The sequence below is a fragment of the Mixophyes fleayi genome, chromosome 11 (genome assembly GCF_038048845.1).
Source record: "Mixophyes fleayi isolate aMixFle1 chromosome 11, aMixFle1.hap1, whole genome shotgun sequence".
Lineage (NCBI taxonomy): Eukaryota > Metazoa > Chordata > Amphibia > Anura > Limnodynastidae > Mixophyes > Mixophyes fleayi.
The window spans coordinates 22726467-22738859 of NC_134412.1; the positions used below are offsets into that span (position 1 = coordinate 22726467).

The window sequence follows — 12393 nt, forward strand, 5'->3', positions numbered from 1 at the left end:
CAATCTAGCGATCCTTTGGATATAGTCACAATATGGAATAATCCACTGCTGGAAAATTGTGTCGGTCTAGATAAATAATAAAGATTCAGTTCATAAAATCCTTGAATGATTTATGTATTCAAGATTTCCTCCTCACTGCTCCGAGTGTATATAGTATAGTATCATACCACGGAGTATTATTTCATAAATAGATATCAAATCTTCAGAAACCCGGTATAATAAGCAAATGATGACAATGCAACATAAAAAGATAGATACCGTAGGTTCCTTCCGTTAGTAGTGGAAAGGCACTTATCCAGCGTGAATTTTCTAGCTGAAGTGTCCGATCGGTCGTTAAGCTGTATTCTCCGGCAGCGCTACAGTCTCATCCAGGGAGACCTAACCACACACTGCTGTCCAAGTGAGCGGTGTGAGCTCCAATGATATTAAGATCCACCATATGTGAAATAGTGTGACCGAGGCTGTAGATATTCCTACAGCCTCGGTCACACTATATCTCATCACAATTTTTTATTAGTGTGTCTGGATCCTCCTAATTCTCTCCCTCTGAATAGACAAACGTGAGCAGCACAGTGGCCTAGTGGTTAGCACTTCTGCCTCACAGCACTGGGGTCATGAGTTAGATTCCTGACCATTGCCTTATCTGTGTGGAGTTTGTATGTTCTCCCTGTGTTTGTGTGGGTTTCCTCCAGCTGCTCCGGTTTCCTCCCACACTCCAAAAAACATACTGGTAGGTTAATTGGTTGCTAAGAAAATTGACCCTAGTCTCCCCCTGTCTGTCTATGTCTGTGTGTGGGAGTGTGTGTCTATATTAGGGATTTTAGACTGTAAGCTCCAATGGGGCAGGGACTGATGTGAGTGAGTTCTCTGTACAGCGCTGCGTAATTAGTGGTGCTATATAAATAAATGGTGATGATGATGATGAGAACATGTCTTTACTGTGTGGTATATACTGAGAACTGAAGATGGCTGCCAGGTATTTCCTGTCAGCCAGCTCTTCCTGGTTGGCAAATGGATGGCAGTGATGTCACTTCCGCCAACCACACATAGCATACATCTACAGCTCGTCCTCTGCAAGAGGTTAAGAAAGTTAGCTAGATAACTTCCCACCATGATTTGTGGGCTTTCCTCCATTTTCCTCCAATTATTTGACTTTCAGACTATAGACTTTGATGGACTGTGCGTCCATCAAAGTCTATAGTCTGAAAGTCAAATAATTGGATTAATATTGATTTTCTGTGCGATTGCAATTAGTATGCCACGTGTTATGACGCAATCGCACGGATAATTGTTGCACACATACATTTACACTCACACATTCATTATGTAAATAGTGCACCTTAATAAAGTTCCAACACACAGTCATTTATAACCGAATGTAATAGATTCAATAGTTTAATATAATAATGTTAAATCTACTTTATTGGTATCTAAGGTTCAGGATTTAGGAAATATATCATGTTTAGTGTCATTTTAATCCACTTTTTTTTACCACCAGACATCCGCTACAATCAGCTAAGCAATCACACCTTGCGAATGCAAGTTATGGAAGACAGAGGATTAATGGTCTGAATGGTATTGTGTGTGTAATGCAAATAGACAAGTTTAAACTAGCTTTTCGGAGGGAAGACACATGTGCAGCTGTTGGAGAGTTGACCCGTACCCTTGGAGAGCATTGTTTGAACCGACCTATGACCTCATTACACTGGACTGTCCTGAATCCTTAACCATTGGAAACATGCCAAGACATCACTACTGTTTTTTTTATGTGCCACAAACTGTATATAAACCAGGCTCTGAGACCATCATACAGTCTACTTTGACCACAGACTTCAGGATTGAATGACTGTATGCTGGATTCAGAGCGCCTGCGTATGTATCGGCTGTACTTTATTTTATTGAATTGTTATTAGTTGCATCCTGCTATATTTTTCCATTAAATCTAATTGTGTGTTGGAACCACACAAATCGCAGCGGACAATGATTATTGCTAAGTGATAAAATGACTTTAATAATAGTTAATGCCAGGGATAGTGGAGGCTCTTTTAGAGCTTCTCTCTTCTTATACCTAGCACTTAAAAAGCAGGGATATCCTACTTTGAAAAAGGGAAGTCCCCTCTTTCAATTGATGGTACCCCTGTTTATTTATTGCCTACTGATCATTTTTGACATCTAAAACAATTAGATATATCCCCTGTATTGGCCAATTCATACTCATAAACTAGCAGAGCGTGTGGGACGTATCTCCCTGAATAACCGCTACAGATCTCATCCTATAAACCTGAAGTGTATCGAGAGACCACATGGGCCAAGGCACATTGGATATGCTTCAAATACAAGGGGATAAATAATTGTAGCTTGTGCTCGATTTTGATATTAATTGGAGAATATTATGTCCTTTTTTGTTGAATATTAGTAATAAATGTTGTTTATATAAGTGGAGCCTGGTCTGTCTGGAGCTATATATTTAAAAAAAAACACTGTCAGAATGAGCTTTTAATATTTGATGCAATTTATTATATTTGGAATCTCTCTCTTTATACATAATTTGCATGTATATTTAGATTTTTTCGGATATGTAACAATTTCAAGATCACTATCATATGATTAATTCGAGCTGTTATGAATTGTAGCTATTATTAAACTTATTATTAGCGCCAGTAGGTGAAGTGGAAAATTAGAAGTTTCAATTTTAAACTACGATAATTATTGAAATGATGGTATGGAAACTGGAAGAGGATGGTTGAGTTTTACATCTAAAGCAGTTCTAGAAGTGGCGGTATGGCATGCAACCGGATACCAGCCCACTTAGATTACTGGTTAGGGCATTAGCTGTACCATTTTTTCTTTGGTTGTATGCTGGAGAAACTGGCCTCCTACTGGTAGTAGAGGTTAGGGTGATTCAATTTAGGTTTTCAACAATAGAGGAAAAATTCCTTTTTATGAAGGTAGCCTCTGTTATACTGTCAGTAGTGTTAGATACTAGATTTCACTTGCACCTGGATGGTTTTAATTGAATGATACACACACTGTAATTGGGTGATACTGTCTCCCTTTATTTATATAATTGCTGTTTTGTCCCTTAGCTTATGGAGAAGAATGACAGATCAAGTAGTGTGTTTATCATATGCTTGTCTTGTTAGATATGGCTCTACGGATACCTACGGCTAAGGCTGTAGTCCTTTTTATTAAATAGTTCAATATGTATGCCCTTGTTCCCCTTCACAAGACCTTTACACACTTAACTAACTTATCTAAAAATAAAGACACGGATACATAAATAAGATGGCTAAAGAATGTCACAGTTTTATGAATTAAATTTGGTGACGGAGTAAGGGCACTGCGGTACAGCTACCAGACTGATACCCAAAACTAAGCGTTGACATGGCGAACCGCCGTGAATCCACTTAAAACGGACATAGCCTTTAAATGCCTGGCCGGCCCTAACCTGGCATCAGAGTAACTGCACCCCCTCTAAACTCACAATGCCCTCCCTCACTGAGCCAGACAAGGACTCTCCCCATTGAATGGCCAAGAGTTACCGTTGCTTCGAAGGGGACAGAGACCTGCGGCCAATCATAATAGTGCCTTATGTATCAGCCGCTGATCGCAGTGTCTTCCTACCAAACAGGCACTAATTATCAAATCGGCACCAGGCGTGGGTGCGTGGGATCTTGCAAAGCAGAATGAGGCAAACCAGGAAATGAGAAGACCTATAAAGAACTCAAGACCCTCCCATCAGCCATTCATTGGTCGGGCCTGAAACAAAGTAAACCCCTTCAGGTAAGTGTACGCTCAAATGCAACACTGTCACTATTTAATTGCGTTCGTCTATAGGGACTCTCTTGTAAATATGCATGACGTAAAAATAAGGCGGAGTTATTGTAACAAAAGCCTATGTTTTGCGTGAAAACGCCAGAACAACGCTGATCACATGACCTGTGCAATTCCTTGTTCTCACCAATTGGTTACGTCGACTTTTTTATATGTTTGGATCCAGTTTCTACTCTCCTTGTAAATTAGAATGCTGTAATCTTCCGGCATTAGGAAGATTAATGTGCTACAGTAGAAAGCCGCACTTCTATTACTGAAAAAAGGTTCCTTTCTAGACATCATTACAAATGATTTATGAACTGAGTTGTCACTCTCCAATAATAATTAACACACGTGGCCTGGATATATGTAGAAACTGTTCTAAAACATATCTTTCTATTATGCCATTACTGATGTCATCACATATTGGACTATAAAGATATCACTTATGTCACATGACTCATTTGGAATGTGTTTCATAGAATTCAATGAAAGTAAAACACAGCAGAGTGTGTGTCACAGCCAGGCCCGGCGCTCCCATTAGGCAAGGTTAGGCACTTGCCTAGGGCGCCGGGCTCTGGAGGGCGCCTGGAGGGCGCCACAGAATACTAAAAGACTTTAAAACTGTGCGGCAACCGCTGACCATACCTGTCACGGCCGCCGCACAGCATTCAGATGCACGGGGAGGGGGGAAGAGGCTATTGCTCACCACCGCCGCCTCTCTCCTCCGTCTCCGCCCCTCCACTTACTAGTGTCAGTGAGTGGAGGGGAGGAGACGGAGCAGAGAGGCGGCGGTGGTGAGACAAGGTAAGGAGAGGAGGGCGGCGATTTTTTTGGGGGGCGGCGATTTTTGCGGGGGGGCGCCGCTTTTTTAAAAATGCCTAGGGCGCCATGGACCCTAGCACCGGCCCTGGTCACAGCACTCCTTGTAGGCTTCTGTTACCTATGTATGCTGCAGCTGTGTATACATTACATACCTTATAATTTAAAGTAGGAAATAACAACGTAAACAATCATGCAATATATCTAACAAACGAAGTGTTCTTCAGCCGGGTTGAAATAATGTAGATTAAAGTGTGGTGGTAGAGAAGACAGCTAACAAAACATATGATTGATGGTTGTATTAAAAACACAATTTGGAGGGTTGCACTGAACAGTAGTATGCAGGAACCTATACCTATAATTTAGGTACATTACATACATAAGCACAGCATCACACACAGTTGTACTGTAGTGAGTGATCCCTCTAAATTGCTCATGTATGGCCTAGTCAACACATTTGGACACAATGGGCCTGATTCATTAAGGAAAATAAAGCAAAAAAAAAAAAGTAAGTTTTCTCCTGGACAAAACATGTTACAATGCCAGGGGTGCAAATTAGTTTATTATTTTGTATGTAAGGAAAAACTGTATTTTTTTCCATGTACAACACAAATATTTGATAGCTTTATTTTTACACTCCAAATTAAATTTGATCTAGGACATGCCCTACCCCAACTATAAATCTGCCATCACATTTTAAATATACCTCCCCCTCCAATGTAACATGGTTTTGCCAAGGTACAAAGTTACTCCTTTTTTGTAGCTTTCCTTTCCTTAATGAATCAGGCCTATTTTATATTAGCCATTTCTGTTTATCATAAACAAAGCTGTGTGCTCCCTGTGTGATGTCACAAACAGCTAAGGGAGTCACTTGGGCTCAGTGTCAGTGTATCTAGGACTGATATCCAGTGAACATTATATTTCATCTACCATTTCCTTTGTCAGGCAGTAGATTTGACAGCTGTCGCGGACAGGTAAGAGGAGAATGCAGAATAAATCACACACAAACCGCACAAATCACACACTCGCCCATCACTTTCCCTCAATTTGGGTCTTTACTGTCATACAAATAAATGAGTACACATAATGTAATGCACTATTCATTCATCACACAAACAACATAAGAGAGAGTTGCAAACATGTCCACATTCTATCAAAATAATGTTTCTCCGTTAAATCCATTTCAATTTTAGTTTATACCCAAAGTACACCGTGACACAGGTCATCATAGAGTAGAAATGAGTTCACCACCACAGGACTAGGCATTAGAGTTCAACATATCTTTGTCCATTTTAATACATTAAGCAAACAAATTTCACTCACCAAATAAAATGGGTCACAAAGTGTTGCACCTTCTGCTCTTTGGTAGTTACATCATGGAGTGTATTGACCTGCTCATATTACACTTTGGTAACCAAGTCTAAGGTGCGCACGCAGGATTTTTATGGGGGGATTCCCCCCCCCCAACAAAAACAAAAAGCAGCGAGAGAGCTGCCGCGCATGCGCAGAAGCTCCGTTTCGCCAGCACTGTACTATATAGCAGCCGCGGCGCTGTCAAAGAAGCGTCCACAGTGGTGCTCTATACAATACAGCACCGCCGCGGACGCTTCTTTGACAGCGCCGCGGCTGCTATATAGTACAGTGCCGCTATGTAGGGGCCCTTCTTTAGCGGAGGGGAGGGGTTTCTGGAGACCAAGAAACCCCCCCTGCGTGCGCCCCTGTGGCTACAGATTTACTATTAACATGTTGCATCATTTGTGAGTTATCCTGCACTGTAAATGCTGTCTAATTAACTATTCTTCTCCAATGTTTCCTAGAAGTCGTCATGTTATATTTTAAGAACTCAGATCAACGATTGGCCTATGAACAAAGGCACCCAATATTCGGTGAACATACGGGGCCGCTGCAGAAGCAGCTGTTGACCGAGGGTGAATTCAGCATGTTCGCATTTGCCCCAATGATTGAGGGCAACTTTGTGGAGGTAATAGAATAGAAGATTTGAGAGGGATGTAGCACTGATACCTTGTGGATTTCTTAAGGTCTGACTTCCCACTGATCACCAGCTCACATGCAGAGTTACTGATTACCATGGCCACCATCATAGGGGGACTAAGTGAAAGGATGTCTCTGATTGAAGATAGCAAAATAACACATTATCCAGCTTTTGCAGAAGAACAAATATTTTAAAGTCAAGACACCCATCTATGGGGGAGATTCAGTTCAGCACGATGTGTCTTCGGAACGTCCAAGTAGACACATTGCGTTTATGTTATGGCAGGAATCTCTGCTCACTTTTACTCGCATAGTATAGAGGTGCACCGAAAAATGATTGGAGATTCCTACGGTAATGGTTGTCATTGTGCGGAGTGTTTCCATCTATAGTGTTTCCATCTATATTAACTGCTCGTACAAACCGTTTTCCTTTTCCAGAACTGGGTCAGGAATCCTGATTGGACGGACAGTTCATGGAATCTTAACTTTCAAAAAACAGCAACTAATGTAATAAACAGCATGATAATAGTATATGTAGAACAAAGAGCATTCATACATTTGTTTGTCTACATTAGCATAGGATGAGCCAATCAATCTCCGACGTACTATACTATCATCATCATCCGTTATTTATATAGCGCCAGCAAATTCCGTAGCGCTTTACAATTGGGATATACTTTTCAACATCTCACTTCAGTTACTTTTTCGACAGCCTAGAAAAGTAATAGTTGCTCTTCTGCAGAAAAACAAAGACAACATTAACACTTATTAGTATCTCTGCAGTTGTGTTAACTGTTTTCTAATATGCAGTAACATTGTTGCAACAAGGTAAAAAACTAATAGGAGTTTTGGGTGCCTGCCAAATTCTATTGTAGTGAGCAGGAAAGGACGAGCCCAGGCTACTGTCTTTTCAAGCACATTTTATATATGTTCATTATAAAACAACCAGCTCACACATATATGGGTTAGAAACATATTTAATATATGGTCGGTTTTCCACCACAAGGCAACATAAACAATCATTTTAAAATCTTATTATCCCTCGTTGGGATCTTAATTTAAATATTAAACAAAATATTCGGAGTTCCATTAAATTGTGTTCTTTTTACAGGTGAACAAGAGGATGAAATTGGTTGACCAATTAGGGGATCCTTCTGTAATAACAGTGGCTCTAGCCACAATTAACATAGCTTCTCCAAAGCCAGATACGATGCTGTTGGCAATGCAGGATAATATCCCCTCCGAAGGAAAAGATGAGCAATTGCTGAAGTTGAAAAGGTGTGTGACCTTCATTTACACCAAAATGCACAATATAGATATGTGGAAAAAGGCACATTTGCAATACGATGCAATATAATTAGTGCAGCACAAAGTGTTTTGCTTTTAATACAGTATGACATCAACTAAAAACAGTAGAATACCTAAAAGTGCCTGGGCCTCAATGCCGGATCTGAGTTCCTCACCACTAATGACACAGAGACGGTCTACCAGCACGGTTTGCCCTTCTGGGGGATGCAAAAATGGAGAGTCTACAATAAATGCTAAACAGGCCACTCTAGCATCAACAACCACAGTGAATGGGAAAGAAACAGGCAGCCAGGGCCAATGAGAACAGTGGCTTATGCTACCTCTATTACAAGGCCGCTGACCAAGGCTCATTTTCCTACCCGCCTCCTTCTTACATAACATGGAAATTAGTTTTAGTAAGATTTGCCTTTCTGCTTATCGATGTGCCCATTTCTACTAATTAAGTAGAATATATATATATATATAACGCTTTTTCATTTATGTCTTGCATTTCCTGATAAATGCCAGTATTGCCAGTGACTTAAGTTTGCAAATGATGAAGAATAAATAAATTAGGCAGCATTATTGGAATGTATAGTGTAAAGATAATGACTCTAACATTGCTTTGAGAAGAGCATAGAAAACTTAATTACAACAAATCTTTTCTGTTTTTAACACATGCTATTTAAAGCAGGGATCCCACATAGAAGACTGATAGCCATTTTTAGCTATCCTCCTACAAATTATTATCTCCTTTTCAAAAGCACTTTGTTTGCTAAACATAAATCGCTGCCAGGCACAGTCAGTCTGCTACACAGACACAGGCTCACAGCTCTTAGAATGTCATGTGATGGCAGAGGGCGGGAGAAAGAGGATGTCACAGTGCAGACAGAGCTCAGAGGGGCATTCCAAAGTCTCTCTGCTCACTTCATCATGTGCCATATGACTGTGGTTGCCATGGTAGTCCAGGATCGTAAATCATTAATAGCAAAAGGGAAAAAAAACAATCAAGGGAAAATGGTAAATACCAACATGCTGCTTTAAGCAATGTCTTTTTTGGAGTTTTAGACATCAAGGTGTTTTTGTGTTGGGATGATACTTGTGTGACCAAAATGTAGGTCTTTACTTGCCAAATATAATGTGAGTTAAAGCGATGGATGGGAGTAACTATATTGGAGGCAGATATAGCATCAATGCCCTTTTGTCATTATATGGTGATAACAATGGTACCTTCCAGTTTACTTCCTGACCTCAACACTCTGTTCATTGCAGGTTATATCCATTAAAGCTGGTAAAACTGAGAGTAGAAAATGAAACCAACTGCATACTGAGGGTGGCAGTCGCCAAGAGAGGCGTATTCTACATTGAGCTGCTGACCGAGGGGGCAGATGATGAGCGTTTCGGAAGATGGGTCAAGCTCATCAATCTTCTGAACCGTTCCCCAGATGTGGTACGTTTCTTTGCTCTTTGTCCCATCAATCATATAATATTCTTCTGATTCACATATTGGTCCTTATCCATCAAGGCATGTATCTGCGATTTTGAGTGTATTGTACACAAAATTATTCTGCGCACGCCCAGATCCAGAACATACGCCAGTAAACGCAGCTCTATCTTTGAATGCAAAGGACCCTTACTACAGTCTACGATTTTGGGGAGTGAAGGGGGCAGGGAAGGGGCGTTCTACCATAGTCACTGTACAGTAGGGGCGTGTCAAACTCAAGCGCTCGCAGCCACTTCCGAATCCAGCTCTGACCATCTCAAAGTTACTTGTTTTTCGTATCTCTTGCTCCAGCTACAGGACTAGTCTAAGTCCTGATCAGTAGTGATGACAGACTCATGTGCATGCTATAACATGTGTTTACAATCACGAGCAACTTTAAAATTTATTTTATCCTCAGTAAACATTAAAAACATCCTAATAAATGTATTTCATGGGGGGGGGGACGACAAAAACACTTTTTTTTAACTGTTTTATCATTAATGTATCTGTTATTAACAGGTGACATTATCAATACTTTTTTTTTCTGTGCGTTCTTTTGAGAATTTATGATCCACATAGGTATTGGATGTATCCTGCAGCGTCTTGTGTAGGAGAGCACAGCAGACCTACACCGATTTCAGCAGCGCACGTATCTTGAGATCCGTGCCTTGATGAATTCAGGAGTGCGCAAAGCTGAAATACGTGCGTGTAAAACCAAACGCGGGTTGAGCTCAGTATGCGTGCCTTCATGAATCAGGCCCATTAACTCCTTATCCCCATAACAAGGATCACCAAACCATTACAGTGTCACTAGGGGCGGGGTCACGTGGGGATAATAAGCCATCAGGAGTTTCCAGTAATGCATAATACAAAGTTAGATTTTATAGGTAAACATACCTAAGGTGATCTTTTCATATTAAAATTCATGTAATTGTTTTACATGTAGGAATGATGGAGTTGTACTAAAAAAAAAGCAGATAAACAATATATAATAGCACTGGAAAAATAAATCAGTGAGATTAATATACCTGGAGTAAGGCTTGTTATTGCGAACAGTCTTGACATACGTTTATGCACTGTGCATTCATATATAGATTACTGTGACTTGGCAGAGTTAGTTAGATCCAATAACACTCAACACTACATCATCATCACCATGTATTACTATTTATATAGCGCCACTAAATCCTCAGCGCTGTACCGAGAACTCATTTACATCAGTCCCTGCCCCATTGGAGTTTACAATCTAAATCCCCTAACGTACACACACATACATACTGAGAGAGACTAAGGGCAATTTAATAGCAGCCAATTAACCTACCAGTATGTTTTTAGAGTGTGGGAGGAAACCAGAGCACCTGGAGGAAAGCCACGCAAATACGGGGAGATCATACAAACTCCTCACAGATTAAATATTTAGATTAGATTAAATATTTTACTCCAGGTAACTGGACCCCTGGGGCAGCTACATGCAGCTATTTTTCCTCATGACCCCTTACAACTTGAGATGCAGATTGGGGAGAGGGAAGGGGCGAACTAACATAGCCCATGTACAGAAAGGGTGTGTTCACACGGACGCAGCCAAATCAAAGCTACCGGTTCGGGTGTAAATTCTGGCTGATAGTGACGACTGACACGGAATAGTCTTTGATTACAAACTTACACGTATGCGTCTTAGTAGCTATCACAGATCAACTGTATGCATTAAAAAAAAGTTTCACAATGCCTTCTATGCATTGTACGCATTAAATATTTAATTTTTAATTATTTTTTTTTTAGCAATGAAAAATAATTTTGGAGAAGAGAATATTTCCACCCATATTCAAATCATAACACTTTGATTTGAATACGGTCAGAACTATGCACAAGTTGCATGCTCTTTTTAAACATAGAAATCACGTCCAAGTTGTGTTTTGACATTGATCAGGCCTAGTAATCTCTATGTACTGATGGGTCAGGAAGTCAGGAGCAGCCTACAGAACACATGGATGGAAGCGATTGTGTCACCCCAAACCCTGATTTAACAATTACAAGTGGTACCACATCTGCCATGTATGGAAAATAGTTCCTTATAATGAATTTGTAAGGACCAATTAAGAGCATACTTGCCAACTCCCGGAAACTTGCTTTCGGGAGTTGGGGGCGTGACTGGAGGGCGGGACAAAGCCAATTGCGTCATTTTGACCCCGCTATTGGCCTCGCCCCACCCCTCCCGCCCTCCAAAATGGCATGATTCACCGAGAATTGCGTCAAATGACGCGATTCTCGGTGAAATCTTGGATCCGGGAGAAATGCCAGCTCCCCCGGGAGCCCGGGAGACTGACACGAATTTCAGGAGTCTCCCAGAATTTCCGGGAGAGTTGGCAAGTATGATTAAGAGATAGTAACAGCAAACCATACACCTCATCAGTAAAACTCATTACCCTCTACTGTAAGTAGATGCTTAAGGATTCTTACTGAAATATGTTTCTTGTGTTCTCCTGTAAATATATAAACATGCAGCGTTCTTTATATTAAGCAGTTGTTAGTGAGATGTACACTATAAATATAGGTTACTGCATCAATAACTTGTAGCTGTAGACCTATGACTGTCTATCTAAGCACACAGAGTACAATAATTCTCTGTTTTTACTTCTCAAGATAAAGGAAGAAACAGACGAACAGGACATGAGACCCAAGAAAACATCCAAGATAAAAAGATTTATGAAAAAAATTCTGAAAATTAATCGTTCTTCTTAATAAAAAATAATATAAAACCATCTAAAGTGTAGACATTTCTCTGATATGTGAATACCAATCACTAGTGACATTTTACTGTTAAAACACTAAACTTAATTTATCATTTGATGGGAATGAGTATTCTGAATCTTGTTATTAGGTAGATAGGGACTTGGTGGGGAGGCCCGAAGATAATTTGTACACCCCTTTACAGGACTGTGATAAACTATCAGGGGAAGTGATAGAGGAAGATAGTTAGGGATCAGAGACTGAGATAT

General features: G+C 40.4%; 1 protein-coding gene across 1 annotated transcript; it reads left to right on the plus strand.

Moving 5' to 3' along the window:
* The first annotated feature begins 3635 nt into the window (after positions 1 to 3635).
* On the plus strand, positions 3636 to 12136 carry LOC142107509 (Golgi-associated RAB2B interactor protein 3-like). Its single transcript, XM_075190971.1, has 5 exons — positions 3636 to 3783; positions 6453 to 6616; positions 7739 to 7905; positions 9187 to 9364; positions 12038 to 12136. Exons 2-5 carry the CDS (start codon positions 6461 to 6463, stop codon positions 12134 to 12136), a joined length of 600 nt encoding a protein of 199 aa, XP_075047072.1. The 5' UTR covers positions 3636 to 3783; positions 6453 to 6460.
* Positions 12137 to 12393: the final 257 nt, after the last annotated feature.

What these genes read in the sequence shown, in the direction of transcription:
- LOC142107509 (XM_075190971.1), top strand. Translation starts at nt 6,461, where the DNA reads ATGTTATATTTTAAGAACTCAGATCAACGATTGGCCTATGAACAAAGG. An exon ending in TTGAGGGCAACTTTGTGGAG is followed by an intron (nt 6,617 to 7,738) that starts GTAATAGAATAG and finishes TTCTTTTTACAG; the next exon opens with GTGAACAAGAGGATGAAATT. An exon ending in TGAACCGTTCCCCAGATGTG is followed by an intron (nt 9,365 to 12,037) that starts GTACGTTTCTTT and finishes TTACTTCTCAAG; the next exon opens with ATAAAGGAAGAAACAGACGA.